The following is a 27,205-nucleotide window of genomic DNA, read 5'->3' as shown; positions in this document are numbered from 1 at the left end:
TCCCTCCCCGTGATGTCAGCGGAATCCTGAGCTGGAGTGAAGGGAAAGGCCCAGGATCTCCCGCTAGAGGGGCCCCGATGGGGTGGACCCAGGGGTGGCTGCCCGGGGCCGGAGCACCAGCCTCGCGTCCCCGGGCGCCGCCCCCGTGTCCCGCCCGCGCCACGCTCCGCCCCGGTCGCCGCTCGTCCCGCGTGGGAGCCGACCCGGCTCAGCCTGATTTACGGCTCTGCTGAAAACCGCTCACACGGCTCCCGCAGCATCAGCACCGGCGGCTGCAGCGGCAGCAACAAGTCGGGTAAGTGGGCTCGGCGGGAGCCGTGCGCCCGCGCCCCCTGCTCCGCGGACATGCGGGGAGGTGGTCCCGGATGCGCAGCATCCTGGGGAGTCGGGACCGTTGGCTTCCCCACAGCCACTTGCACGAACTCGCGTGATCGTGATCACGAATCCACGCAGTCACCAGCGGGAGCGGGGGCTAGGAAAGCCGGGACCCCCACGCAGGTGCTGCCCAGCCTGCCCAGCTCTGCACAGGAAATCGAAACCCTTTTTGCTAACCTGTGCCCTAGGTTTCCGCTGGGCGGATGGAAGCCTTTTGCTGGGGGTGGGTGGTATATATCATCTCCCCCATCCAAACACCCCCCCCACACACACACACACACACTGCTGCTCTAGAATCCTCTCTTCTTATCCCTGCACTCCCTTGCAAGCATCTTCAGCCCTAGGCTGGGCCAGGGTTTGCATCCTATTGCCCAGCGCAGCACAAGAAGGTTCCCCTTTGCTGGGGTTCAGAGACTTTATTAACCAGGAAAATGTGCCTGCCTGGCGGATCAGGCACCATTTCTATCTCAGCATCTGGAGGCAGATAAGGGTGTAACACAGACACTTCACCCTAAGATGCACCCTAAGATCTGGGCTCCTTCCCTGTGGAACCCAGTGCTCCTTGTTGCCATTCTTGGAGGAAATAAGTACCAGGACCCTTGCAAAATTGGGTTGTAAGAGTCATCTGTTGCTAGGGCAAAGGGGATAAAGATGCAGAGGCAACAAGAACTTCCAGTTTATGGAGGAGTTATGCTGACGCCCACCTGGTTCCAACACTCTAGAAGTTGTCGCACTAAAAACAGCATCAGAGGCAAGGCACATCCACCCAGAATATTCTATTAGCGTAGGATCTTGGCCACGGCCCTGTTTATATCAAATAATATCCGACACTTCGGGCTTCCAAATTTCAAAAGAGCGTTATTGTTATGTTAACACTTTGATGTATGCCATCATACCAGTAACTAAAAGTATTAACCTCATGAAAAAAACAAGATGACAAGCAGACGCGTGTCACTAAACCTGATGACTCGAGTTCAATCCCCAGGACACACATGATGGAAGGAGAGAATCCATTCACACAAGTTTTCCCCAGCCTACACACACACACACACACACACACACACACACAGAGAGAGAGAGAGAGAGAGAGAGAGAGAGAGAGAGAGAGAGAGAGAGAGAGAGTCACTCACAGAGTAAATAAGGAATGCTATTTATTGAAAAAAAAAAACATTTGGTTGAAAAATTTTCAGCTCTTGATGTGTTTAAAGCCACTGTACTTAGTTTGATCCATCTTTCACAGACTTGAAAAGAGACTGCCAATGGAGTTACAGTTTATGTGCGAACCATGTCTATGTAGCATGCCAAATTCAGGAGGGCAATAAACCTGAGTTCTGTCTCTGGACCACTCTCCTTCCTCTCCAGGGCTTTATTATTTCACCCCCTCTCTCTAGCTTTTCATCTGCATATGAGCGTTAGCCACCTTTGCTAAGCTAGGCTGCCGCTGGATTAGAAATGCAGGCCCTAGCATCTGTATCCCTCCCACCCTGCAGAAATACCATACAGTAGAAGCATCAGATGATACAGAAGAGAGTAGATGTAGCTGCCTTTGACAAAGGGGTTTAGGTTTTAATTTCCACATAAAAATCAACATTAAATATTATATATGCAATAGTTGCTTCAACCCAAGCAGGCTGAGCTGATGTAGTCACTATGGAAATTAGCCTGGAGGTTTTTCAGGAGACTGAAAATAGAAATATCATATGACCCAGCTATACCACTCCTGGGCATATCCCCAAAGGACTCTATATCCTATTATGGAGATACTTTCTCATCCATATTTATTGTTGCACTGTTCACAGTAGCTAAGCATTCGAGCCAGCCTAGATGCGCGCCCATCAGCATAAGCACAGATAACGAAAATATGGTGCAAACATAAAATGGAATTTTATTCAGCGGTTAAGGAAAATACTATCTGCTTGGTATTTGCAGGAAAATGAATGGAACTGGACACCATGTTAAATGAAATAAGCGAGACTCAGAAGACAAGTATTGTTTGTTTCCTCTCAAACAGTGATCTTAGAATTTAACTTCTATTTTGGGGTGTGTGTGTGTGTGTGTGTGTGTGTGTGTGTGTGTGTGTGTGTGTGTATGTGGGTATGCATTTTTTTTTTCGGGTGATGCAGGGCATGTAAGAACACCTGATAAACAGGTCTCTTAAGGAAAGAAAGGAGAAGCGTAATAAATATGTGTGACTTGAAAGTAGAGGTGTATATTGGGATGGGAGGAAAGGGGACCAACCAGAAAGGCAGACAGAGAGATATAGAAAAGTGCTGGGGAAGAGAACCTGTAGAAAAATGTAAGCTTGAAACTGCCTCAGTGAAACCCGTTACTTTGCCGATTTAAAAAAAAAAGTCACCTAAGGACAGCCATCATTATCAGTCAGTGTCAGTTCAATCGCTTTTGACAGACATGTAAACTGGGGTCTTCTCTCCCTCCCAGGACTTTCAGAGTGATGCAACAGACGACTTTTGAGGAAAGCCGGTACCATTGGCAGGACTCGCTGGAGAATGTCGCTGTGTGCCTGCCATTCCGCTGCCCAAGGTGTGGAGACCATACCAGATTTAGAAGCTTGTCGTCCTTGAGGGCCCATCTGGAATTCAGTCACAGCTACGAAGAGCGGACCCTCCTGACAAAATGCAGCCTCCTGCCCTCTCTCAAGGACACAGAGCTACTCCGGTCCTCGGAATTCCCGAAGCAGGGAAAAGTACTCCGGGGCCACGCAAAGGTGACCAAACAGAAGCCGAGCTATGTTAACTTGTACAGCATCTCCCATGGGCACTCCAAGGACACAAAACCCTTTGAGATGGTGGCAGAGAGGCCTGTGTCCTATGTGCAGACCTACACGGCCGTGGACATCCGGGCTGACTCTCTGGATGCTCCCTGCGCCAGCCCTGGTCTCCCCACCCAAGACACCAAAGCTGCTTTCGAGGCTCACGTCCGAGAGAAGTTCAATCGCATGGTAGAGGCCGTGGACAGGACCATCGAGAAGAGAATCGACAAACTCACCAAAGAGTTGGCCCAGAAAACCGCCGAACTGTTGGAAGTCCGGGCAGCCTTTGCGCAGCTGACTCAGAAGAAGCAGGAGGTTCAGAGGCGAGAGCGGGCCCTGAACAAACAGGTAGATGTGGCCGTGGAAATGATCGCAGTGCTGAAGCAGCGTCTGACGGAATCCGAGGAGGAGCTCCTGAGGAAAGAGGAGTAAGTGCTGATGAAACTGGATGCTAACCCCTCCTTGGGCGACCCCTCCCCTCCCCAAGTTACAAGCAGATGCTCAGCGAGGTTTGGTGAGCATCCCCGGCACATGTCTTGGCTGCCTTCCTCACTGGCTCAGGAGTACCAGGAGGCAGGAAGCTTTGGTATTATTCATCTTCTTTGGACATGGTGACCAAGATGGCAGCATTAATCTGATTAATATCTAACTCCTGGTTCCCTTAGAAACTGTTCCCCAGATGGTGTTGGAGAGCATGATAACATAGCTTGTTCCTAAACATGCCCGTGGTATGTAAATATGTGTGAGTGGGAAGCCAGAATAATATTCTGGGAGAACCATTTCACCAGTGTGTGTAGACTCTATAGTCAAGAGCAGGAGGTGATGACCCGTTCTAGTATAGAACATGCTTCAAGAATATGCTTTTTGCTTGTTTGCCTGTGATACTATTCTTAAATTATAGCAACTAAAAACAACCAGAAAAACTACATACTAAAGAGAAGTTCATTTGCTATTGCTAAATATTTATGTTCCCATTAAGGAGATACCTAGAAACCTTTTAGTCACACTAGACTTTTTTTTTTTTTATGTAGTTAGGATGACTTTGAATCGCTACTGTATTAGTTACGTTGTATACCACCAGTGACAACATGCCCCATGAAAGCAGTTTAAGGAAGGAAGGGTTTATTTCAGCTCACAGTTAGAGGGCATAGTTCATCATGGCAGCAAAGTCGTGGTGGCAAGAATGTGAGGCAGCTGGTTACATTGTATCTATAATCAGGAAGCAGAGACAATGAATGCTGGTGTGTAGTTTCTTTTCTTCTTTTTATTCACTTCTGGACTGAAGCCTATGAGATTGCTTAGCTCCTAGTTAATTGGTTTTTACCGACTGTGATTAATTTTAATTGACAACTGGTTACAATTTAAAATCATCTGGACAAGAGAGTCTCAGTGAGGTTGGCTAATGGGCGTGTCTGTGGAGGATTGTCTTAATCGCATTCATTGATGTGGGAGAACCATGTCCACCTTGGGTGGCTCTATTCCCTAGGCAGGGCATCAGTGACCGTACAGTGAGTGTGTGTTGGAGTGTGGGGTGTGGGTGTGTGTTTGCCGTGTGCATGTATCCATTTCTCTCTGCTCTTGACCATGGGCTGCTTCAAGTTCGCACCACTGTGACTTTCTTGATATGATGGACTGTGAACTGGAACTGTGGTCTAAATAAGTCCTCTCTCCCTTGAGCTGCTTTTTAAAAATCACAGCAGAAGGAATGAAACCAGGATAGCAGCTCAGTTAAAACTTTCTGGAAATAGCCTCATAGATACAGCATTCGGTGTGTTTCATGGTGATCCTAAATCCCACTTGGTTGACAATCAAGATTAAGCTTCAATACCTCTAACTTCCTTTGTTCTTAAGAAAGGGCTCTCTAACGAGTATATCATTTTTATTGCGGTGCTTTGTTCTCTGGTGCTTCTCGGTAGGAGCCACAGGGCAGGACCAGATGACCTACTCTGCAATACTGTGAGAAAGCCAATGGGGATGTTGTGATAGTAGAGAAAAGCCTAACTTCCTGATATTTTTGTTTGATTTAATAACAGTAAATTAAGTGGGATGTGAATTAATGTATTTATTTCTCTTTTTAATATTTCATAATTTTCTCATAGTACAAATAAAACTGGATGGGGATTTAGGGGTAGTGACTGCATAGACTGTGGAATGATGGCAGGGAGTTCACGTGGTCAGACGGCTGTTATTGTCAAGGATTCCATTTAACATGGTGGACTCAGCCAGTGATTTAGTATTTAAAAGAGTGGATTAGTGTCTGGGAATGTCCTCATTTGGTAGAGTGCTTGCCTAGCACACACAAAGCCTTAAGTTTGATTGCCAGCACCCAAACAACTCCATTATGATGTCATAGTGCTATACTCCGGCAGGATGGAAGGGAAGGCAGGAAGATCAGGAACCCAAAATCATCCTCAGCTCCATTGGGAACTGAAGGCCAGCCCAGGCTTCATGAGATTCTTTCCCCATACTGATTAATAAGAGAATATGATTTAATCTGTGGCTTGATAGTGATAGCTTCTGTTCATCCAGAGGTGCTATCTATGGAACAAAACATCCCAGCAGATAGATGCATATGTGTTCTCTCTCTCCCCTTTCCAAGCCTATCCCAGCTCACCCTCAGGAGAAAGCACTGTGGAGTTTTATAAACCTCCCTCCAGACCTAGCTTGTGTTCACACAGCCATTGTAATGGAAGCACACACTCTTAATGTTCCTCTAATGGAATCCTGACACATACTGCCATGCCCTTTGACCTTACAGCTGTTTATGCATTCACAGTGCCAGGCCCCTCTGGTGTCTTTTGTACAGTAAACAAAATTCTGCCATCCCTGTGGGCTGGTACATGGTATTCCTGGGTATGGCTATATTGTGGTTGCTTTAATTGAACATCCTATTTTCCTGAATTCAACATTCTGTTCCCAGCTCCAGCTAACATCTTACTACATCTTTGTTCACATTTGTGTGAGTTATAATCTGACATTTGTGTATTTGTTGTCTGGAATTTATGTCAGAGATTCATGTTTGCTCAGCATGCATGTGACTGCTGAGCTACAGTCGTGCTATTATTGACTATTATTGGTGTTTTGACTATGTCCTGTTGGGGATGACGGGGGAGAAAAGGAGTATTTAGCTTAAAATTTTAAAAAACTCACTTGGAATAAAAATATAGAAACTTTGCCTTAAATTTCCAAACATGAAAACATCATTTTTGTCAGCCTCCATTTGAGGCCATCTTGGCAATTTCTGTGTTCAACACTTAAATACACACATCCTCTGTACATGAATTAGAACTGAAAGGGTCTTGTTCCCAGGAAGGACACTGGGTCTCTTGGTCTGAGTATAACAAAGACAGAGACAGTACCCTCTGTCCCTCAGTATCTGCAGAGCCTGTCCCCTACCCTGCCCCCTACTCTGACATCTGCAGGGGAACAGGGACAGCTGTCTATCAGTCACATCTATAGATTCCAACTGGTTTGGTTGAGTTTACCTGGCTGGGTTCCTTCCCGTGTCACAATTCTTTCAGAGGACTACACCTCCCAGAGATGTGGCATTTCTGATAAGAGAGACCCCTCTCAGCCGAAGAAACTTCCAGATCATTCCGAATAAATATCCCATGGTGGGCTCTTGAAGCTCTAGGGTCAATGCTAAAAGTTCATTTCTGAGCATACAGGTTGTTCGTTTCCCATTTGAAATCTATTTAAATCTGGGTAATCTTTAAAATATAGACAGCAGATTTGGTCAAAACAAACAAACAAACACACAAACAAAGCAAATGCAAAGGGGAAAGCGCCTTTCCTTGAAACTGAAATTTAATGGCTCTGGGGACAGTTGGACATGGTGATATATCTCTGTAATCACAGTACTTGGATGGCAAAGGTCAGAGATTGCCTCTGAAAAGTCAAGACCAATCAGGGTGCCCTAGTTAGCTTTAACTGTCAACTTGACGCAGCCTAGAATTATCTGGGAAGGGAGTCTCACGTGAGTAATTGCCTGTGGGCATGTCTGGAGGATTTTCTGGACTGTTGATTGATAAGTGAAGGCTTATCCCACTGTGGGTGGGATCATTCCTTAGGTAAGTGGGCCCCGAACTATATAAGGGTAGCTCAACATAAGCCTGCTGGCCACCCAGCATCCTTCTCCATGGTTCCTGGCACCATCCTTCTTTGGCAGTGAACTGAGGTCCATGTTTGGAGGTAACAGTGTGTGAAATAGCAATCAGGCCTGTCTTCCACATTCTTTCTCAGGTCTGCCTTGATTTCCCTCAGTGATGGACTTGGACCTAGACTTGTAAATGGAATAAACCTGTTCCTTCCCGTAGTTGCTTTTGATCAGAGTATTTCATCAACGGAACAGAAAGGAAACTCGAATATTGAGCTTCATATTGAGTTCCAGGCCAGGCTGGGTTCCAGAATGAGAATCGGTCTCAGCAGCATAGCCAACTTAAAACTAAACCAATCAAGCAAAGCCTTGGACCCATCTCCAGGCTGCATTAACTCAGTTTCCAGCAGTTACGCAGTCAGTCCTTAGCAGAGAAGGTGATCTGAGTTGGTCATCGTCTGGGTCATTGTCTTGGGTCCCCTTGGCAGGTGATCTATAAATAAGCTTTGCTGTGCAAATCTGAGAGAAGAATTTGCTCACCATCTCCACTAAAGCTGATGTGACTTTAAAAGCTCTGACGAGAGATGCCTTTACTTATTGACAAGCAGTGAGAGCTGCTGGGTAGCACTCTGTCTAATCTAGTAAATCAACCCAGGCCTCCTTGCAGTAACAGTAACGGATCCCTAACCAGATGGGTGGTGTTAGATAGTCTCGCAGGTAGTTTCTTGGTAAGAAAGTAACACTACGTTTCTCACACACCTTCAGCCAATAAAATTGGAGCATACTACCGGGCTATCTTTGATGTACTCAGGGTGGGGGTAAGCCATGTCTAGAGAGCATAAAATCCTTATTTCCCCCCCCCCCAAGAGGTACATGCAGAAAGCATAAGATGTATCTGTAAGCGTACCCCGTGCAAATACAGGGTCAGGGATTTGTTACATATACCGTGGGGTGTCTGTATGTGCATGTGTATGTGTGTGTCTGACAGCGGTGTGTGTGTGTGTGCATCTCTGTATGATGTGGTGTGTGCGGTATGATGTGTATTATGTGTGTGTGGGGGGGTATGGTGTGTGCATTGTATTTGTGCTGTGTGTATGTGGTACGTGTGTGATATGTGTCTGCGGGGTGTGTGTCTGCAGTGTGTGCGTGTGTGTGGTATGTGTGCTATATGTGTGGTCTGTTTTGTGTATGAAACAATACTGCTGTTCTTTGGACACTTTTTAAGATATCCCTTACTGGTTTGGAACTTGGCTAATAGGTTCGGCCAGTGATCCTCAAAAATTCTCCTTTGTTTCCCCTAATTGCAAGCAAGCACCACCATACACATCTTTTGTAAAAAGTAAGTTTGGGGGATCAGATTCAGGCTCTTACGTTTGCAAGGCAAGCACTTTACTAACTGAGGTTGTCTCCCCAACCCTTAACACCCCACGCCTTGTATATTTTTAACTCAGGGCTTTGTTGGGTAGAGTCACGCTGAGATTTCATGTGTGCACCACCATGCTTGGCTACATAGTGGATTTAGCAAATGCCTGAGTGGAGGCCACGATTTCAAGTTAATAGGACATTAAAGATTAGACCCTTCCACCTAGAGAGGTCATAAGAAGAGGAGGAGGAGGCAGGGTGTTTTTCTATAATAAGCAGCGGGCAGATTCACTGAAAACCAGAGAGGCCTTAAGTGCTCCCTGCAGTTGGTGATTTGGGAACTGGAAGGTGCCCTGTGCCTCCTTCAGGGGGACACAGGTTTTTTTTTTTTTTTTTTTTTCAGCTAAAAAAAAATATTCTGAGAGTCAGGGAGTGCCTTGCCTAGAAACAGATCCTGTAACAAAGCTATGTAGTTTCCTTGCTGAGGTTCACTGTGTCCTTGCTAGACTTCTGATGATGTGAGATTTACCCAAAGCATCGGGACTTATATAATCCCAAGCATGGCCCATTTTGGAATAGTTTGCTTCTCAGCTATTTTGAGACGGCTGCTATGGTGACATCATTTATTTTTTTTTTTCTGATGTGATTAAAGAGAATGTCAGCTGGCATTGGAAGTGTTGGAAACAGGAACCTGGTAGCATCGTTGCAGGGTCGTGACGCTAAGCTTCTAAAATATCCAGCTCAGAGCTTTTAACTTAGCTCTCCAGATGTCCTCACCCAGTCAGAAGTGGGCAAATCCCACTGTCAGCCTTGGATAGAGGTGAGGGGCCTCTGATTCTATCTATGAATCTTAGTTTGTGGTTTGTAAGCTAAAGTAGGTAGATCCTCTGTCCATCTTCTCTCAGTTATTTGCTGTGTTCCCAGCCCCTGCAGGAGATGGATACTTCCAGAGAACCTGAAGAGTGTCAGGTTTGGTCCTACAGTGGTGAGCAAGGTGAAGTTCCTGTCTTCGGGGAAAACCTATCAACCAGAAAATAAAGAACAGGAAATAGATCCCTATGGTGTGATGAAAGGCTCTAGGAGGACGAGCTGCATCCATTTAGCTGTGGGATGTGGACCTCAGACAAGCAAGCTTGGGGCTGGGAAGATGGCTCAGGATGAGAGCATTCGTGATACAAGCCTGAATGGTTGTATTCCCAGGGACCCACATGAAAAGCTGTGTGTGGCCATACATGTCTGTAACCTTAGTGCTATTGTGGCTTGCTGGCTGCCACCGTGGTTGCAGGTTCAATCAGTGAGAGACCCTGTCTTGAGGAAATACGGTGGAGGGTGAGGGAGCAGGGCACCCAATATCAGCCTTTAGCCCCCACGCGCACACAGTCATGTGTGCATATCACACACACACACACACACACACACACAAACACACACACACACAATCTCTGCTGATTCTCATCTAGGAAAGTGACACACACACACACACACACACACACACACACACACACACACACACAATCTCTGCTGATTCTCATCTAGGAAAGTGACCAAAAGACATCCCTTGAGAGGCAGAGATTGTGAAGGCTCAGAGGGATCTGTGGATCCCACTTTTAGCTCATCTCTAAGATTGGTTTGCTTTTAATTTAGGTATGTGAGTGTTTGTGTGTATATGTGTTTCTGCACCATGTGGGCACAGTGCTCATGGAGGCCAGAAGAGGGAGACTGCCCTGGAACTAGGGTTACAGATGGTCGAGAGCCACTCTATGGGTATTGGGAACTGAGCCCAGGTCCCCTGTAAGAATGGTCAGTGCTCTACTTGAATCATCTCTCCAGCCCTCAGTTCATTCCTATAAATGATCTCTATTGTGTTCGGATATACAGAGTAATGCAAAACTCAACAGGACATTGAACACATTTTCTTAGGAATAGCGTGGAAAAATTTAGAAATCCTGGGAATATCTTTTCTCCAGGTTTCTCCTCTTTTCTCATCCTACCTGAGTAATTAATTTAGAATGTAGTATTAATCTGCTCAGAATCAACAAATTAATTTAATTTCCTGACTAGGAAAATTAAAAATTAAAAAAAATCTTTCTGTCTGTGACATATACACACTTCAGTGAGTGTGTGCAATTGGGGTGGGGGTAGAGGTTGACGTTGGGTGTCTTCCTTCAGCATTTTACACCTTATCTTTTAAGACAGGGTCTCTCACTGAACCTGGAGCTCATCAATTCAGCTAGACTGACTGTCCAATGAGCTCAAAGGATTTATCTGTCACTGCTCCCCATCTCAGCATTGGGGTGGCAGCTTTTATGTGGGTTTTGGGGATCTGAGCTCAGCTCCTCCTGCTTGCAGCAGGCATGTTACTCACAGAGATATCTCCCCCAATCTGCCACTCCCCCAAAAAACTCTTAGAAAAGAGCCTACTTGTTTATTTGTAAAGCCAAAAAAGAAAGGAGAGGCAAGAGACCACAAAAACAGAGAGAAGACAGTGTTTTGGGTGGCTCTCTGCCCTCCAAGTTTGCAGCTGGGCTTCTGGTGCCTGGAGGGATTCTTTCTCCTTGGTTTGCCTCATGGCTGACATTACAGAGCATCTGAGTTGCTGTGTGATCAATAGTTAAAACTATCTTTAGCTGGGGGTATTTTTATCATTTCATATACTCCTGAATAGGTTCATAAATCAGTAATGCAAAAATGAAATTTAAATAACTCGATTGAGTCTCCCCTTGGGAAGGGAAGCCAGTGTGATTGTTAAGAGTCGAAGACAGGAGTCCATTTTTAGATCCCACCCTACTCCTGATGGAGGTGTCTGTGGTTGATTCTTTGGCTTGTGCCCCTAGACTGACCTGGGAAGGGGCAAAGGAAAGCAAAGGGTTTTTTCCTGTGGCATGGGATGCTCAGCGAGAGCTCTGGTTGTACATTTGTACTTCATTAAGAATTTGTTAGGTCCCCATTATCTGCTGGACTCCTGTGGACTACACACGGTGCCCCTGGTGGTTAATCTTGATGGTCAACTTGATGGGATTTAGAGTCACCATGGAAACAAATCTCCCAGCACATCTGTGAGGGATTATCTCCATTAGGGTAGCTGAGTGGAAAGATCCATCTGCAATTGTGGGCAGCAGCAGTCTATAGGGTGGGGTCCTGGGCTAAATAAAAAGGGAAAAACTGAACTGGGTACCTGCCTGCATCCCTCTCTGCTTTATAAACTGTGGATGCCATGGGCCAGCTTCAAGCTCTTGACTCGGTGAGTTCCCCACTGAGGGATGGCACCCTCTGGGACTGTGAGCCAAAATAAACATTTCCTTTGTTAAAGATGCTTTCATAGCATCTTTTGCCACAGCAAGGCCAGTAACTAATATGCTCACTAGACTCAATGTTTGTTTGTTTGTCTCCTGCAGGGAGACCTTGAGGTTACAGATAACAGGAAGACAGGGGACCAGGGAGAGGTTCTAGCTGAGAGAACAGCTTGTCACAGGTGTGAATCTGGCTGGGTGCTAAGATGCAGGAAGTCAGAAAGATAAGAAATGGTCTTTTATAGCAAGTTGGAATAGGTGATAGGGGCCATCTGTTGTCGCTCCTTAATAATGTTCAATGAATGCATGCAAATTGTGAATATCATACATGATATATTGTTCAATTCTGTCAGTTTGTTCACCCATGCTGTGTGTATGCGAACATGTATGTTTGCATGTGTGCGTGAAAGTGCATGTGTGTGTGGTGTGTTTGCCTGTGTTTGTGTGCATATTCGTGTGTAGTATGTCTGTGTGTCATGTGTGTATGTACATGAGTGTGTGTGGTGTGTCTGTGTGTGCATGTGTGATTTCTGTGTGTGTGCATGTGTGTGGGTGCTTGTGCATGATGTGTGTTTAGTATGTCTTTGTGTGTGTGTGTGTGTGTGTGTGTGTGTGAAATCCAGAAGTCAACCTTGGATGTAGTTCTTCAGGTGCCATCCACCTTGCTTTTGGAGATAGTCTTTCACTGGTCTTGGGCTCACAAATAGGCTAGGATGGCATGCCAGTGATTGTCTGTCTGACTCTACCTCTGCTGTGCTGGGATTATAGCCTGGAGGCCACCACACCAAGATGTTTTTATCCCCTGAGCCTTCTCCTCACTGCACCTAACACTGTCTAAATTAGTTTCTAGGTGTGACGATCACATGACAGTGCATTTTGATTTTTTCCCCCAAGGTTAGCTGCCTTTAACTCATCTTGGAAGAGGTGATCCAAGGGTTGGCAAGAGGGCTTAGCGAGTTAAAGGTATTTATTATCATGCCTGAAGACCTGAGTTTGAACCCCAGAATCCACATAGTAGGAAGAGAGAATTCAGTCCTGTGACCTCCACATATTCACTCTGGCATGTACATGCATGTTTGTGAGAATGCACATACACACACACACACACACACACACACACACACACACACACACACACACCAGTAAATAAATAAATACAACAATAAAAGTAATATATTCAGCTTGCAGAGTTTATGGCCATCCTATAAATGACTAAAGAGATGAGTAAGCAAATATTTTCTTCTCACTAAAGTTCTGGCCGCATAGAAAGGGCTTTCCCCTCTGTGCCTCCTTTGGCTGTGTTAATTTCAAAATGCCTTTGAGTCCTGGGGATGAATCAGTGTCTCAGGGCTGCAGATCACTCTGCATAGTGATGCAGCTTCAATGTCAAATTCTTACACCGTGCCTGGCATTTCCCCCCTGTTAGAGTCAAATGTTACTTTTAATAGGCATATTTTCCATAAAATCTTGGGTTTAATTCTATTTTGCTCTTCTTCTTAAAGAGTAAGTGGTAAAGATGGGACAGGAAGTGACTTAGGAGTAGTTAAAGAGATTTATTCCCCCTACACCCTGGCTGAATTTTACTAAGATTGGCTCTTTTCTTTGTGTCTGGCCTTTGGGAGCGTCACACAGTGTTCTGACTCAGCAGGACAAGAGCCTAAATTATAGCCATGAACGAGTTTCACTGTCCTGTAAGATTGCGTCGTGTTCTGCTCCTTCTTAGTCATAAACCTTGACATTGGATATGTCAGGCTCTTCTGCTTATAATGTCTGCCTTAGCCACCACACAAAACGTCCTAACTGTTAGCCCAAACCACAGAGTTTTAGGAAAACTATCTCCCGCAGAACAATTTAGTGGGAAGAGGGACATTGTTTCTAAAAAGTTTCACACGTATGGTTTACTTGTAAATTTTTTATTCGTGATTGTTGCCTGTGTGGGTGGGTGTGGCTGGGCGGAGTGGAGGTCAAAGGACAATTTTCAGGAGCTGGTAGTCTCCTATTTTTTTGTTGGTTGTGGAGACCAAACTCAAGTTGCAGGCTCATGCTGCAAGCTCTCTTACTCAGCGAGCCTGCTCACCCACCCTAGGAGCACCTCCAATCGGCAGCTTCCCAGAGCCCAGCCAAGCTTCAGTAGCTCTATATTCAGGGGAGCACAAATTTATTGTTTGGGGGGCGGGAATTAGATGAAAGAAATATGGGGTCACATAGAGACCCAGTGAGATGGCTAAGGAGTGTTTGAATCTCCTTCACGGACGACAGCAGGTGACACCAGTCCAAACCTTAACAACAACTGGTAGTTTCTAAACGGGTATATGTGTGGGTTCGGAAGCCACATCATGAATATTTCGTTCTCTTACAGGGAGAGCCATTGTGCTGCTGGGTGCCTTGAGCAAATGTTTTATGGTTTAGAGTATAATTACTACAGAAGTTATAAAGACAATGTGGTTAACTTCCTGCGTTTTGTTGTTTTGGTGTTGAGGCAGAGTCTCACGTAGTCCAGGCTGTCCCTGAACTCACTAGGTAGTCGAGGATGACCTTGAACTTGGAAACCTCCACCTCCCAAGTGCTGAGCTTAACAGGCGTGTACCGCCATGCTCAACTGTATAGGGTTCTAGGGATCAAACCCAAGGCTTCTCACATGCTAGGATAGCAGTCTACCAGCTGAGTTACAGCCTCAGCTCTAACCTTTAGATTTTCCTACCCAGAAATCCCCTACCATTCCTAAGGGAGATAAAGATGTGGCTCTCAGTGGTTCTCTGTGATCTCTCGTGTCATTTTCCATACATCTGGGATCTCCATGGTGACCTAGGAGCCTCCCAGCTCCTTGTCTGTGCACATATCCTGGAAGCGGCTCAGACCCATCAGCATGTCTCTGGTGTGCCTGGTTTATGATTCCCAGGTGTCCCCCTGGCTTCTTCCTCAGGATTTCCTCCAGGCTTCTCCATCTAAAAGGTTGATCTTGACTTTGCTTTCTAAAATCTTGCCTCCCCACGGCCGGCTGTCACTTTGTCACCTTGTACCTAGTTCCAGTGTTGTTAACTCCTGACAGAACACATTTATGTTTACATTGTACCATGACTGTCTCCTTCCATGCAGTCTCAGTCCCTCTCATTACGCTACGACCATGGCTGTCAAGATGCTGGGTGGATGGGTGGATGGATGGGGACTCACTGTGTGCTCAGTGAATGATTCCCCATGTCACTCTGTGCCTTGTCCTTGCAGAGAAGTCGTCACATTCAACCATTTCCTGGAGGCAGCGGCTGAGAAGGAGGTTCAAGGAAAAGCGAGGCTCCAGGACTTTATTGAAAATCTGCTGCAACGGGTAGAATTGGCGGAGAAGCAGTTGGAGTATTATCAAAGCCAGCAAGCCTCCGGTTTTAGCTGTGACACTAGTGAGCATATGGTAAGTCCCCACCCAGTCAGCCACCCTACGGCCCCCTGAATGCAGTCAGAATGAACCTAGACAGAGCTAGGACAGAAAACAGGGGAGCTGCGTGACTCAGGGGCTTCCTAGAAGTCATTTGACGTCCCGAGCCAGACCATGCCTGTCTCTGACCATGGTTACCATGGCTGCAGGGAGGAAGCTGAGTCTGAGGTACGCACTTTCCTGCTCTTCTTTGACCTCCATTCCAAGCAGAATTGGTAGACGCAATTTTTTATACTTGTAAAAGAACAAAGTCAGAAATATCTGAGTCACAGCCTTAGTTTTCACTAGGCCAGAAGGTACCCAGATTTGAAGGTTTTCAAGATGATATTCTAAGTGTTATCATTTCAAGAAAGCAAGATTCAACCATGTACATATATACCCTCAGCCTTCCTTACAGCGGAGGGAAACACTCTTCCACAGCGCTCACTGTGAAACTTTCATTAAGTGGATATTCAAAAAGAACCCATGGCAGGCGATAGGCTTTGGTTACTATTTCACACAGGAACTTCTGGGGCTTTAAGCCTGCTGCCAGCTTAGATGAAGCCCCTGACAGTGTTTCATGATCCAGGGTCTTGTTAAGTGGCTTGCTTGATCAGAATTCCCTGGCTTCTGAAGGGTAATAGGATGTCTAATCAGCCTTTAGGCAGGGTGAGTGGATGGTCAGATCTTCCTGCTACACAGTTCAACCTTAGGGGAATGGAGTGATAAATATAAAATAAAATAAAACAAAACAAAATAAATAAAAACCAGATTTCACCTCTGCCCTACGGGTCAATAGTAGATTAACTAAGGAGATAAGTCTCTATGTGAGCTATCAGCACTCTCCTCCATACCTGCTGGTCTGCCCTATTTCTTCTTCTCCAGAAGGTGCCTGCATACTCTGTGTCATCCTCCTGAGGCACAAACATCACCCCCAAGTGTCTTAGTTAGGGTTTTACTGCTGTGAGCAGACACCATGACCAAAGCAACTCTTATAAGGACAACATTTAACTGGGGCTGGCTTACAGGTTCAGAGGTTCAGTCCATTATCATCAAGTCAGGAACATGGCAGCACCTAGGCAGACATGCTGCAGGAGGAGCTGAGAATTCTACATCTTCATCTGAAGGCTGCTAGCAGAATACTCACTTCCAGGCAGCTAGGATGAGGGTCTTAAAGCCCACACCCAGTGACACTCCTCCTAATTGTGTCATTCCCTGGCCCAAGCGTATTCAAACCATCACACCAAGATGACTCTCTGCTCCCTCTTGGAAGACCCCAAGAATGTCCTATTTTAGCTAGTTCTGGAATGTCCTCACTTGCCTAGCAGTGGCTGGAGGAACACTCTGAGCCCTCTCTGGCCACTTTCTTGCTTCATCTCATCCCATAGGGAAGGGCTGTGTTCTGAGATCACAGAGCACGGATGTGAGGTGAAAAGGCTTGGCTCTAGAACCCTCTTAACTTGCTTGTTGCCAAGCCTTGCCTTTCTGGATCTGCTATTCTTTCTCCAGTAAATGAAGGGAGTGTGCCCAGCGCTCTTGAACTGAATTGTCAGTTTGCCTGTGACTGGGGTCTCAGACTCCTGAGCCTGTGAGGCAGTATTAACATTTTCGGTGTGTAGGTGGATAAGTCAGCCCAAACACAGCCGTGTGTGGAGCCCTGCACTCTGCTGACGGGGTCTTAGAATAGAGAGCAGTAGGAGGCAGGGAGAAAGCTGGGAAGCCAGAAGTGTCCCCTCTCTTTATATAGCTGGGCTCATGTCCTTCGCTCAGCCTGCTTCCCCAGCCTGAATGCTGATCTTTGAAGAGTCGTAGGAATAGCTATCACCCGTGTATTTTAGTCTTGTAATCAAACATTAGCATCCCACCGCTTCTGGTCAGATATGCATATGTGGAACTTTATATGTGCACACACAATGTACATTAGCAACAGGCAGGTACAGACCTGGCTTGCTATAAAAGAACTGTTTGCTTTCATGCTTTCTCTCTCTCTCTCTCTCTCTCTCTCTCTCTCTCTCTCTCTCTCTCTCTCTCTCTCTCTCTTTCTCTCTCTCTGTCTCTACTCCTTTCTCAATCTCCCCTCCTCATGTCCCCAAATAAACTTGATTTTATATTACCCCTGTCATATGGCTGGCACTTCAGGAGGGGTGTGCCTCAGCATGGGCCTGCTAAGGCACCACCACCCCACATCAAACCAAGTTTTACAAAACATATCAACATATATATACTCACACAGCTATATAAACATGTAAGCATGTGCATATTCACATGATACACTTGCACATATATACTGCACCGTATATACGTATATGTATGTGTGTGTATATATATGTGTGTGTGTGTATATATATATATACATATATATACACATACACACACACACACACACACACACACATATATATATATATATATTTATGTTTGTGTACAAGGCACACAAAACAAATTCCTTCACCCATGGTAGAAAATTAAATATTTATGTTTGTCTGTTTCCTGGCACAGTCACATGATCTGCCTCCAGCCAGCGGGCTCAACCGAAGGAATCACTGGCTAATCCAAATGATGCTCCATGCAGTTGAGATTGTAATGAGCAATTTAGATATGAGAGCTGAGTGGCTGGCATGATCACGCGGTAATGAAAGGACCGGCCTAATTGATGTAGATTGTTGCTCTGGCTTTGGATGGACCCAGAGTATGGAGTGAATTCAGAAGAGATTAGGCACACGTATTGGTAGTTTATCCTCCTACTTTGTTTCTTCTCCAACTCTTCCTTGGGTCAAGTTGGGCTGTCTGCAGACTCTACAGTGGGAGTGGGCATGCCCCCTCTCCCTTGCCCTCCCTCCCTCTCTCTATCGATCTCTCTTTCACTCCCCCTCCCCCCTTCCCCTTATTCTCATCATAGTCATATGCACCCGTCTATAAAATAAGGAGCCATGTCTTTGATATAATCAGAGAGCTGTGTCTGCCCTCTCACACTGAATGCCAATATGGAGACAGAATAGCTTGGCTGTTTTTAGCAAGAAGAACTTTGAATCAGCTATTTGGCCCAGCGTAGTGTGTTACAGAGCTCCCATCTTACCCGGCTTCTGGACTGACCCAGAACAGTTACCTAGTACCACACAGGACATGCAGACATGTCTCATCTCTCCCTGCCAGCACTTCTATATCCCTCCGCCAGGGTGATGAGAAAATCACTCCGCTTCTCCCACCCTCCAGCCCACACTGCAGGATGCACGATGATGATCCATGATGATCCACTGCGCTGCCCGCTCTCTTTCCCTTTCCCCTAGAAAGGCCACTCCAGAGGGAAGGGCAGTCCTCACATCGCTAAGTGGGCTGCCTCTTCCAGAAGGTGATTGTTAGCCCTATGTCCTTCTGGGGACGCTTTGCCCCCCTTCACCTTTTGTGCCTTTTCTGAAACAACGTTTGGCATTCCGCATCTTTCCCTGAATCCCCTTGGGCATCTGTGTTCTTTTTTCCACCTGGCTGGCTTCTAAAAATATGGGTTGCTTACTCAGATTTTTTATCTTTGTGCTCTGAAAAATGCTGTCAGATTAGACACAAAGTGACCTAATATCCCATCTGCCAAAAAAAAAAAAAAAAAATTAATGCTCAGAGCCACTCAGATAGAGGCTTGCAGCTTAGATAATCTTGTTTTAAGTACTGCATTCATTACCTCCTGGCTGTTAATTGAGGGCTAGCAGCAATTTACTTTAACACATATTTATTGAGGGCACAGTGCTTATGAGGTTCCGATGCCAGGAGCAAACCAAACAAAGTCCTTTTTCTCTTGTGTGGAGGGGACAGTGAGCAAATCAGTCATGGCGTTCCTGCATGGTAACTACTGCAAAGATGGTTGAAGACGAGTATGTTCGAGGTGTTCTGGGAGGGGAGTTGCTTTGGGGCAATGGACCTAAAGCTCCCTAGTCTTGGACTTTGCCTTGGATAACTTTCTGTGGAAAGTCAGAAGCAAGATGTTCCAGGCAAGGACAGTGTATCACGGATGGAAGGAACAAACTTGGCATGGTTGCGTGGTAGGAGGCAATGCCAGAGAGCTGCAGATTGCAAGAGGAGCATTCCCAGCGTGCAGGGAAGGTCTATTCCCAGCACGCAGGGAAGCATGGGAAGGCTTCGAGGGCAGGCGGAAGGGCATCAGAAGGAGAGATGGTCAGAGGCTCTTGTGATAGGAGCTGAGAGGAAGTGCTTGGGAGGGAGCAGCAGAGGAGGAGAGAGGATTCAAGAGGATGTGCCTTGGAGTAGACCTGAAGAGGCCATTGGGAGCCGCTGGAGGGCCACTGAGGTGAGGAGAGAGGGCAGGGGCATCAGGAACGACCTGGAGGTCTGGGTCTGAAAAGGAGGGTGCATAGGGCCATTACTTACTACAAAACTTAAGACAAGGTGGGGGGCCAGTTCCGCCAGACCCGAGGCAGTCCAAAACAGCATGCTTAGAATGTAGAAGCCTAGAGGCCTAATCACCATGGGTCCAGCCATCTGCACAACAAAATTATTTGGAGAAAATAACTGAATAAGTAATAAATAATAAATATTATTGTTGTAGTGTCCATCATCATCTCTGGATGGCCTGGAACACACTATGTAGGCTAGTCCAGCCAGGAACCCATAGAAGCCAGCCTATCTCCAAACACTGGGTGGGATCAAAGGAGTGCATCACCACTCCAACCTTGTTATTACTTTCATGTGTATGACTATGTGTGTACATGGATATATGTGCACCATATGTGTGCATTGGAATTCCTGGAACTGGACTTACAGATGGCTGTTAGCCACCATGTGGTACTAGGAACCACCAGGGTCTTCTGGAAGAGCAGCGAGTACTCCTTTAAGAAAAATTATAATGTGATTGCATCATCGCTCCATTTTCATTTTCTCTCTTCAGCTCCTCCTATGTCTTTCTCTCTCAAAACCACGGCTACTTTTTCTTTAATTAATTATATATATGTATATATATGTGTGTGTGTGTGTGTGTGTGTGTGCGCGCATATATGTGTGTAACATATATGCATAAGTTTATATTCTTAAATATACAGGTACCACTTGTTCAGTCTGCATAATGGCTGCTACATGTGACAATTCAGGACTGATCACTTGGTATTGGATAGTGTGAAGGTTTGAATATGCTTGACCCAGGGAGTGGCACTATTAGGAGGTATAGCCTTCTTAGAGGAAGTGTGTCACTGTGGGTGAGGACTTTAAGACCCTCACCCTAGCTGCCTGGAAGCCAATATTCTCCGAGCTATCTTCAGATGAAGATGTAGAACTCTCAGCTCCTCCTGCGCCATGCCTGCCTGGATGCTGACATGCTTCCTACCTTGATAATAATGGACTGAACCACTGAACCTGTAAGCCAGCCCCAATTAAATGTTGTCCTTATAAGAGTTGCCTTGGTCATGGTGTCTGTTCACAGCAGTAAAACTCTAACCAAGACAGATAGTCAATAGACACACTCTTCCTTCTTTCAATAATACCTAGTTGCCCATAGTTTTTTTTTTGTCTAGGATTGAGGATATGTGGGGTTTTCCCCCTTTTGTATCATAGTAGTTCAGGTCACGTTTAGGAAGCCATGTTGATGAGACTTCAATGGGTGTAGCCTCTCTGGCATTTCTAAGAGACACAGTCCCACAACCAACTCCCTTTTCCTTGGGCTCTTACAATCTTTCTGCCCTTCTTCTGCAGTGATTCCTGGGGTCTCTTCTCTCCAGTCCCATTATTTTTTATTATTATTATTATTATAATTATTACGACAGTGTTTCTTGTTGTTGTTGTTGTTGTTACAGTGTTTCTTGGTGTAGCTCTGGCTGTTCTGAAACTCTATAGACCAGGCTGACCTCAAACTCCCACAGGTCTGCCTGCCTCTGCCTTTGCCTCCTGAGTGCTGGGATTAAAGGCATGCACCCCCACTGCCTGGCCAGCTCCATTGTGTGTAAATGACGGTGATTTATGCATCCTTTGCACCTTATTAGGCATTGTAAACAATTTAAGGATGATTTAGACTTGCAGGTGTGCTGGCTCCATGACCAGACTGTAGCTGAGTTCTCTCTGTGACTTATAAACTTACTTAAAACAATTTGTGGTTTTGTGTGTGGGTGACTTGTACAACTTGAGTTTGCTAATGTGAACTTTGCAGATGACAGCGTCATGTGACACTGTCAAAAGTTTTGACGCATCTTGTAGGTATGAGGGTGGGGTGGGGATGTGCAGGTCATGCTCAAATACTATAGCACCGAATATAAGGTACTTCTGTATTCATGGCTCTTGGTGTCCTGAGGTGATGTGGGACCCAATCCTCCACTGATACTAAGCACATCATAATCCCCCCCCACCCTCCCTCGCCAACCCCTGGTCCAAACTCCAAGAAGGCCATTCCATGACATTTTCTTCACTGTTCATTTACTGAACCTGCTCAAAGATGTGATATGACATCATCCTACTCAGAGCTGCTCGAGAGAGAGGGTGGGAAGCTACGGCTGGCAATACCCCGGGCTTCCCCTGAAAGTGGAATGATGACATCTGGATCGCAATATGATAATCATCAATTTATGTTCCCAATGAAGGCACTCTGAGCCCCGCCACAAAGTACCAGCAGATATTTTATTGCATGGTACTTGGAACGGACATCATCCCGATGGTAGATGGCCTTGGGGATGCTTTGGGCTTGGTCTTCATATGGTCTCATTTTAGAAATGATATATTTAGGAAATAACATTTGATGTTCATTTCCTCTTAGTTGGTACCCTGCGACTAGCTACAGCTGTACTAAATCAACTGCAAATACAGCCAGATCCCGAGAAATAATTATACATTGTGTCAGGTTTTAAAACCATGTTTCTTTTTTTCCCAACCCCGACTTATGAGGAAGCTTTTTGATTTCTTTTTTCAAGTTTTGAGATATTTCCAATACAAGCTTCTTAGAAAACTGAGAACAGGTGTCCAGAGATGCTTACCGAGCAAACCAATCTGGAACAGTCTTGTTCTCTGATGCAATGGATGGTTCCCTAGGTAATGCCGCTGACTACTTACAGACCTCCTTAGTGAGAATGTAGTGTCTTTAAACAAGATCAAGCTGGAAAACCATGTCCAGGAGCTGGAGAGATGAATCCGTGGGTAAAGTACTCGCCGTGCAAGCTTGAAGACCTGAGTTCAGATCTTCAGGACCAACATAAACAGTGAAGCATATCTGTGTGTACCTCTCCCCTCCAGCACCACAGGAGACAGGCACATGATCCCTGGGACTTACTGGCCATTAACCTAACAGTTAGCTCCATGTTCAGGGCGAGACTGTGTCTTGAGATTAATAGAGGAATATGCCCAGTGTCTTTCTCTGGCTGCTTTGTGTGCTTGCTGGGGTAAGTGCACGCCTATACTAAATGCTAAATCCATTTAGCCCTTCCCCTCCCTCACCCACCATCCTACACACATGCACACACGAGTCACATCTAGCCTAGCTCTCATAAAATAATGCTTTCTCCTATTTATTTCTCATCAGCTCACAGACATCCCATCGAACAGGAAGCCCAGATGCCTGTACGTATAACTTTCTTATACATGAGCCAACAGATCGTGTTTACCTTGTGTGTCTTCTAACTACATTTGAGGAGATATCTATACGTGGATTTTAAGCCTGTTGTGTTTGATAAAACAGGAATGCTATTTTTAAAGGCTTATGTGAACATTTACCTGCATGCCGGTGCCACTTTTAAATAGCAGCTGATGTGTGAGTGGTCCTATAGCAGTGTTGGAGTGATGGTCCTAGGATATTATTTACTGTATCTTAATCTTACTAATATATGATATATGTGTGTGTTTTATATATGTATATGTATATAATATGTCTATACTTCACACGCACATATAATATATAATATATATGTTAACACATATACATGTGATATATAGTATACTAATATGTATGTATATATGTGTGTGTTATATATGGATATATGTTTATATCTCAGACATATATTTATATGATAGATAGCATGTATGTTTATATATTACACATATATTATACATGTGATATATAGTATTATTATTGCCCGATATGCACTATTTATATGTCACATACTTTAAAGTATATACACAACATCTTTTGCTGAGTCTCCTGGTGTTTGTCTGAAGAGTTAAGAGTTGGGTTCATCCTGTATTCGTGCACATCATCCTGGTAGCATTGACTTTTTCTGTACCCGTTTTATCACTCGTAGTAGCGCTAGTAATATTTCTCTTAGATTTAGCATGGCACAGTCACAGGAACTGTCATGAATTGAAATTCTAGTATCTGCGACTTATCTGTGTGGGAGCATGGTCGCCATGGTAGACCGAGGAGTAGTTAGTTGTCTTTCTTTTAACAAGCCTCTCTCTCTTCTCTGTTCCTCTTCCTGACCCCTATAGAAGCCGAGGGCACCAGCATTCTGTTTGCAACCATCCTGAGCTGAGGGCCCATTTCCATCTGAAGGGGAGAAGCTACCTGAAGAAAGCCAAGGATGAGCGAGCCGGGATGCAGCCCGCCAAGACCATTCACGAACCGGCTGAGTCTCCAAGAGAATTCTTCAGACCAGCCAAGAAAGGGGAACACCTGGGTCTGAGCCGGAAAGGGAATTTCAGGCCCAAAATGGCTAAAAAGAAGCCTACAGCAATCGTGAATATCATCTAGAGCTTGGGTGGGTCGGAAGCATCACCACAGGGCTTACCAAATGATGTTCCAGGGGCCAACAGTGTTGTCCATTTGGACATGTGGCCGTAGGAACGCAGGGAACACAACAAACAGGGTCACTCTGATTAACCAGAATGTAAAACAGCCGGTCTCAGTAAACACGAACCGGTAACTTCTTAAATAATTGGCCCAGTCTCTCGCAGACTTGGCACCCGGGGTTCCTCTACCCAGTGCCCATTAGTACGTGGGCCTCACAAGATGCCAGACTCTGGTATCCACTGCTCTCTGAATTATGAGGCAAGGAATGTGACTGTGAAGTTCTTCTACTTTAAAGAAAAATAATATTTTTGGTGTTCTGAGACAGGGCCTTGTTATGCTATGTAGCCCTGGCTGGCTTGGAGCTTCATATATATATACCAGGCTAGCTTTGAACTTGCAGCAATCCTCCTGCCTCTGCCTCCTGAGTGCACAGGTGTGCGCTACCACACCCAGCTGGGAGTGTAAAGTTCTTACCAAGAGCAGTGAAATAAAAGCAGAGCTTTTGTTGTTTGTGTGTAGGCCCCCTTTGATACATTTGAAAGTCTCTACGGTAAAGGCTCGTTCCTGTTTCCCTTGAGTATTCTGGTTAATCAAGATTTTAATCTCCGGGTGGGTTACAGGCCGTGTTTAGTTAGACCTCGGTTCTCACTTTGCCAGGTGGCTTTTGGGGTTGTTTGATTCACATCTGGGTCCTCCAGAGCATATTTATTCAGGTCTGGGTGCACCTCTCCTCCCTTCTTTGGCTAAGCACGCTGCACCCCCAAGAGCTGTCTACCGGCCTCTGCAGAGATAGCTGCTAAAACCCTTGGGGTCAGCAGCATCTTTGATGTGGTGCCCAAAATGCTTGCTGTGCTAGAGGGGGGCACACTCAGTGTACCATGGCCATCTTGGCCATGCCGTGGGCACGCCCACCATTCTTCTCCTACCGGCTACTCTGGAAGGCTTGCTACCGGTTACCTGTGAGCATGCTCTTTGCTAACTTCCGTTTCAACCCGGAAGCTCACTTTGCCTACTGTTGCTTCTTTCTATAGCCGGTGTACACTTTCCCCCCTCCCAGCCACAACTCTGGGGTGTTCATTGTGCAGTGCATTCTATTGTAATTTCAGATGATAAAGAATGCATGCGGACTATGACCTGTGATACTGCCCTCCCCAAATGACACTGTTCCTATTAAAAAAAAAAAACTTTCAAAAATCTCCTGGTTTAAAATTTTCTTCCAGAAGGAATTTATATATTTTTTTCCTTAAATTAAGCAACACCATCAGGTCTCTAGAGTGTATTTGTGCTGACATCCTTTCTAAAACAGGAATAATGTTGTCCATAAGTATTATATACATATATATATTACATATGCTATATATATGTCAAGTATATGAATAGTTTATTTTTAAATATTCCTGGAGAAAGTGTGTGTTTGTGGTGGGTGGCTTTAAAACTATATCGCTTTGTTTCTGTAAATCAAATTCCTTTACTTTAAAAATTAAGATTGTAACCTGACTAACACGTGTAGAATTATTGTTATTGCAACAAGCATCTGATTAGCATATTACATTAAAATAGATAATAAAGCAGTTCCTTGGGATGACAATAAATTGAAAAGGAGAACTCATCGTTTTCAGATACTTTGAACCTGTCCTTGCGGAGGAGAGGTCGCTGTGTGAGCCTTCACTGACTTCCGGCCTATGGGAACAGATCTTCTGTGCGGTGTGCAGGCAGATTCCAAGTTGGGGAAAGAAACAGCTGCGTATCCTATCACTGTTGAGGCTGACGTTGTGAAAGCTGTAATGTTATTATTTATCTGGATAAGAAATCTCCGCCATAGTTATTTATTGTTGATGTTTATATCATGGTTGCACTTTTGCTTTGTCCACACTGAAAACGTGACTTGCTGATTGTACCGCATGCTCCCTGTCCTATAGTGTGTGCAGTAACAACACCTCCGCTTTGACAAACATATGGACAGATTTGTTTCCTCTTTTATTTAAAGTAAGTCATTTTTGGTGTTTCTTTAAAGAGCCTAGAAGGAAGGACAGCCCTCTTTGACAGTGGTCCATGCTCATCTTTGGATATAACCTTGTACTCTATATACACTACTCAAGACAAATAGTTTTAAGATTGACTTACTAAATTTAAAAACATCTTTTGAGTTTCAACTGGATTCTGATCCCCATAGAAGGAAATGTATTAAGGATAACAGACTCCCTAGAGACATAAATCCGCTGTTGAAGTATGGGAGCTGGTTTAACGGAAGGATCATTCACCTACATCATGGCTAAGTTCCATTTATATGTCATCTACACACACACACACACACACACACACACACACACACACACACACACACTCTCTCGAGTCCACTCAGGCAATCAACCTTAGATTTGAAGCAGTGACTTTTTAAACGAATCACCAAAGTTTCTGGGAAACTGTAATCAAGGATTAACTGAAGTATACATTGAATTTTATTATTTATTTTGTAAGGGGATAAGATCTTCATTTGAACTGTGTGTCAATCCCCCCCCCCATCTTCTCCCCAAACTAATAACAGATTCTTATGTGTAAGTGCGGCTTGCTTGGAAGCTGTATTCCAGTATGCTGCAGGGCCAGTCAAATGTATAGATGTTAGAGTATTTCTGTTCCCAGAATGGAAAACAAGAGAAGTTTTTAGATTATGAAATACTATGATAATAAAGCTATATTTCTGACTAACACGTTGGTCTGTTCCTTCTAGGTCAAGTGTTTTTTTTGGAAAGTCACATTTATGGCTCCACTAACATCAAACAAAACTATGCTTCACAAATAAACTGTTCATTTTGTACATAATGAGCATGCCCTTGTACACCAATCAGCCTTCAGGAAAACTGGCTCATTTATTTTCATATGTTCTAATACCTCTATCTAAATATTCTTTTTAACATATGTTCACACCCAGGGAGGCTCATTAAAAGCCCTCTCCACATCTTCCCTGTCTTCCTCATGTGTAATTTCCCCAACACTTTAGTTTTATCTTGTCAACTCTTAGCAAAAACCATAAACAGATATCCTAGTGTACCCACCCCAGCCTGTGGCTGCTGCACATCCTTGCCGCTGTACTAAGAGCAGGCTGCAGAGAGAGGAAGCACTCAACCACTGGTCTTCTACGAAGCATGGAACTATGGGAACTCAGTGAATTCCAGTTGTTTCCAAACTATTGGTGAGATGGCCT

At 45.0% G+C, this 27,205-nt stretch overlaps 1 protein-coding gene across 1 annotated transcript; it reads left to right on the top strand.

The window, feature by feature from the left end:
- Positions 1-26,703, top strand: Znf365 (zinc finger protein 365). The gene is made up of 5 exons (XM_021174987.3): positions 1-295; positions 2,815-3,573; positions 15,116-15,296; positions 22,801-22,838; positions 23,703-26,703. Exons 2-5 carry the CDS (start codon positions 2,828-2,830, stop codon positions 23,962-23,964), a joined length of 1,227 nt encoding a protein of 408 aa, XP_021030646.1. The 5' UTR covers positions 1-295; positions 2,815-2,827; the 3' UTR covers positions 23,965-26,703.
- Positions 26,704-27,205: the final 502 nt, after the last annotated feature.

Source organism: Mus caroli, unplaced genomic scaffold (genome assembly GCF_978045245.1).
Source record: "Mus caroli unplaced genomic scaffold, Mus_caroli_1 scaffold_9, whole genome shotgun sequence".
Classification (NCBI taxonomy): domain Eukaryota; kingdom Metazoa; phylum Chordata; class Mammalia; order Rodentia; family Muridae; genus Mus; species Mus caroli.
The sequence above is the reverse complement of the archived record's forward strand: the minus strand, read 5'-3'. Positions and strand labels throughout refer to the sequence as shown.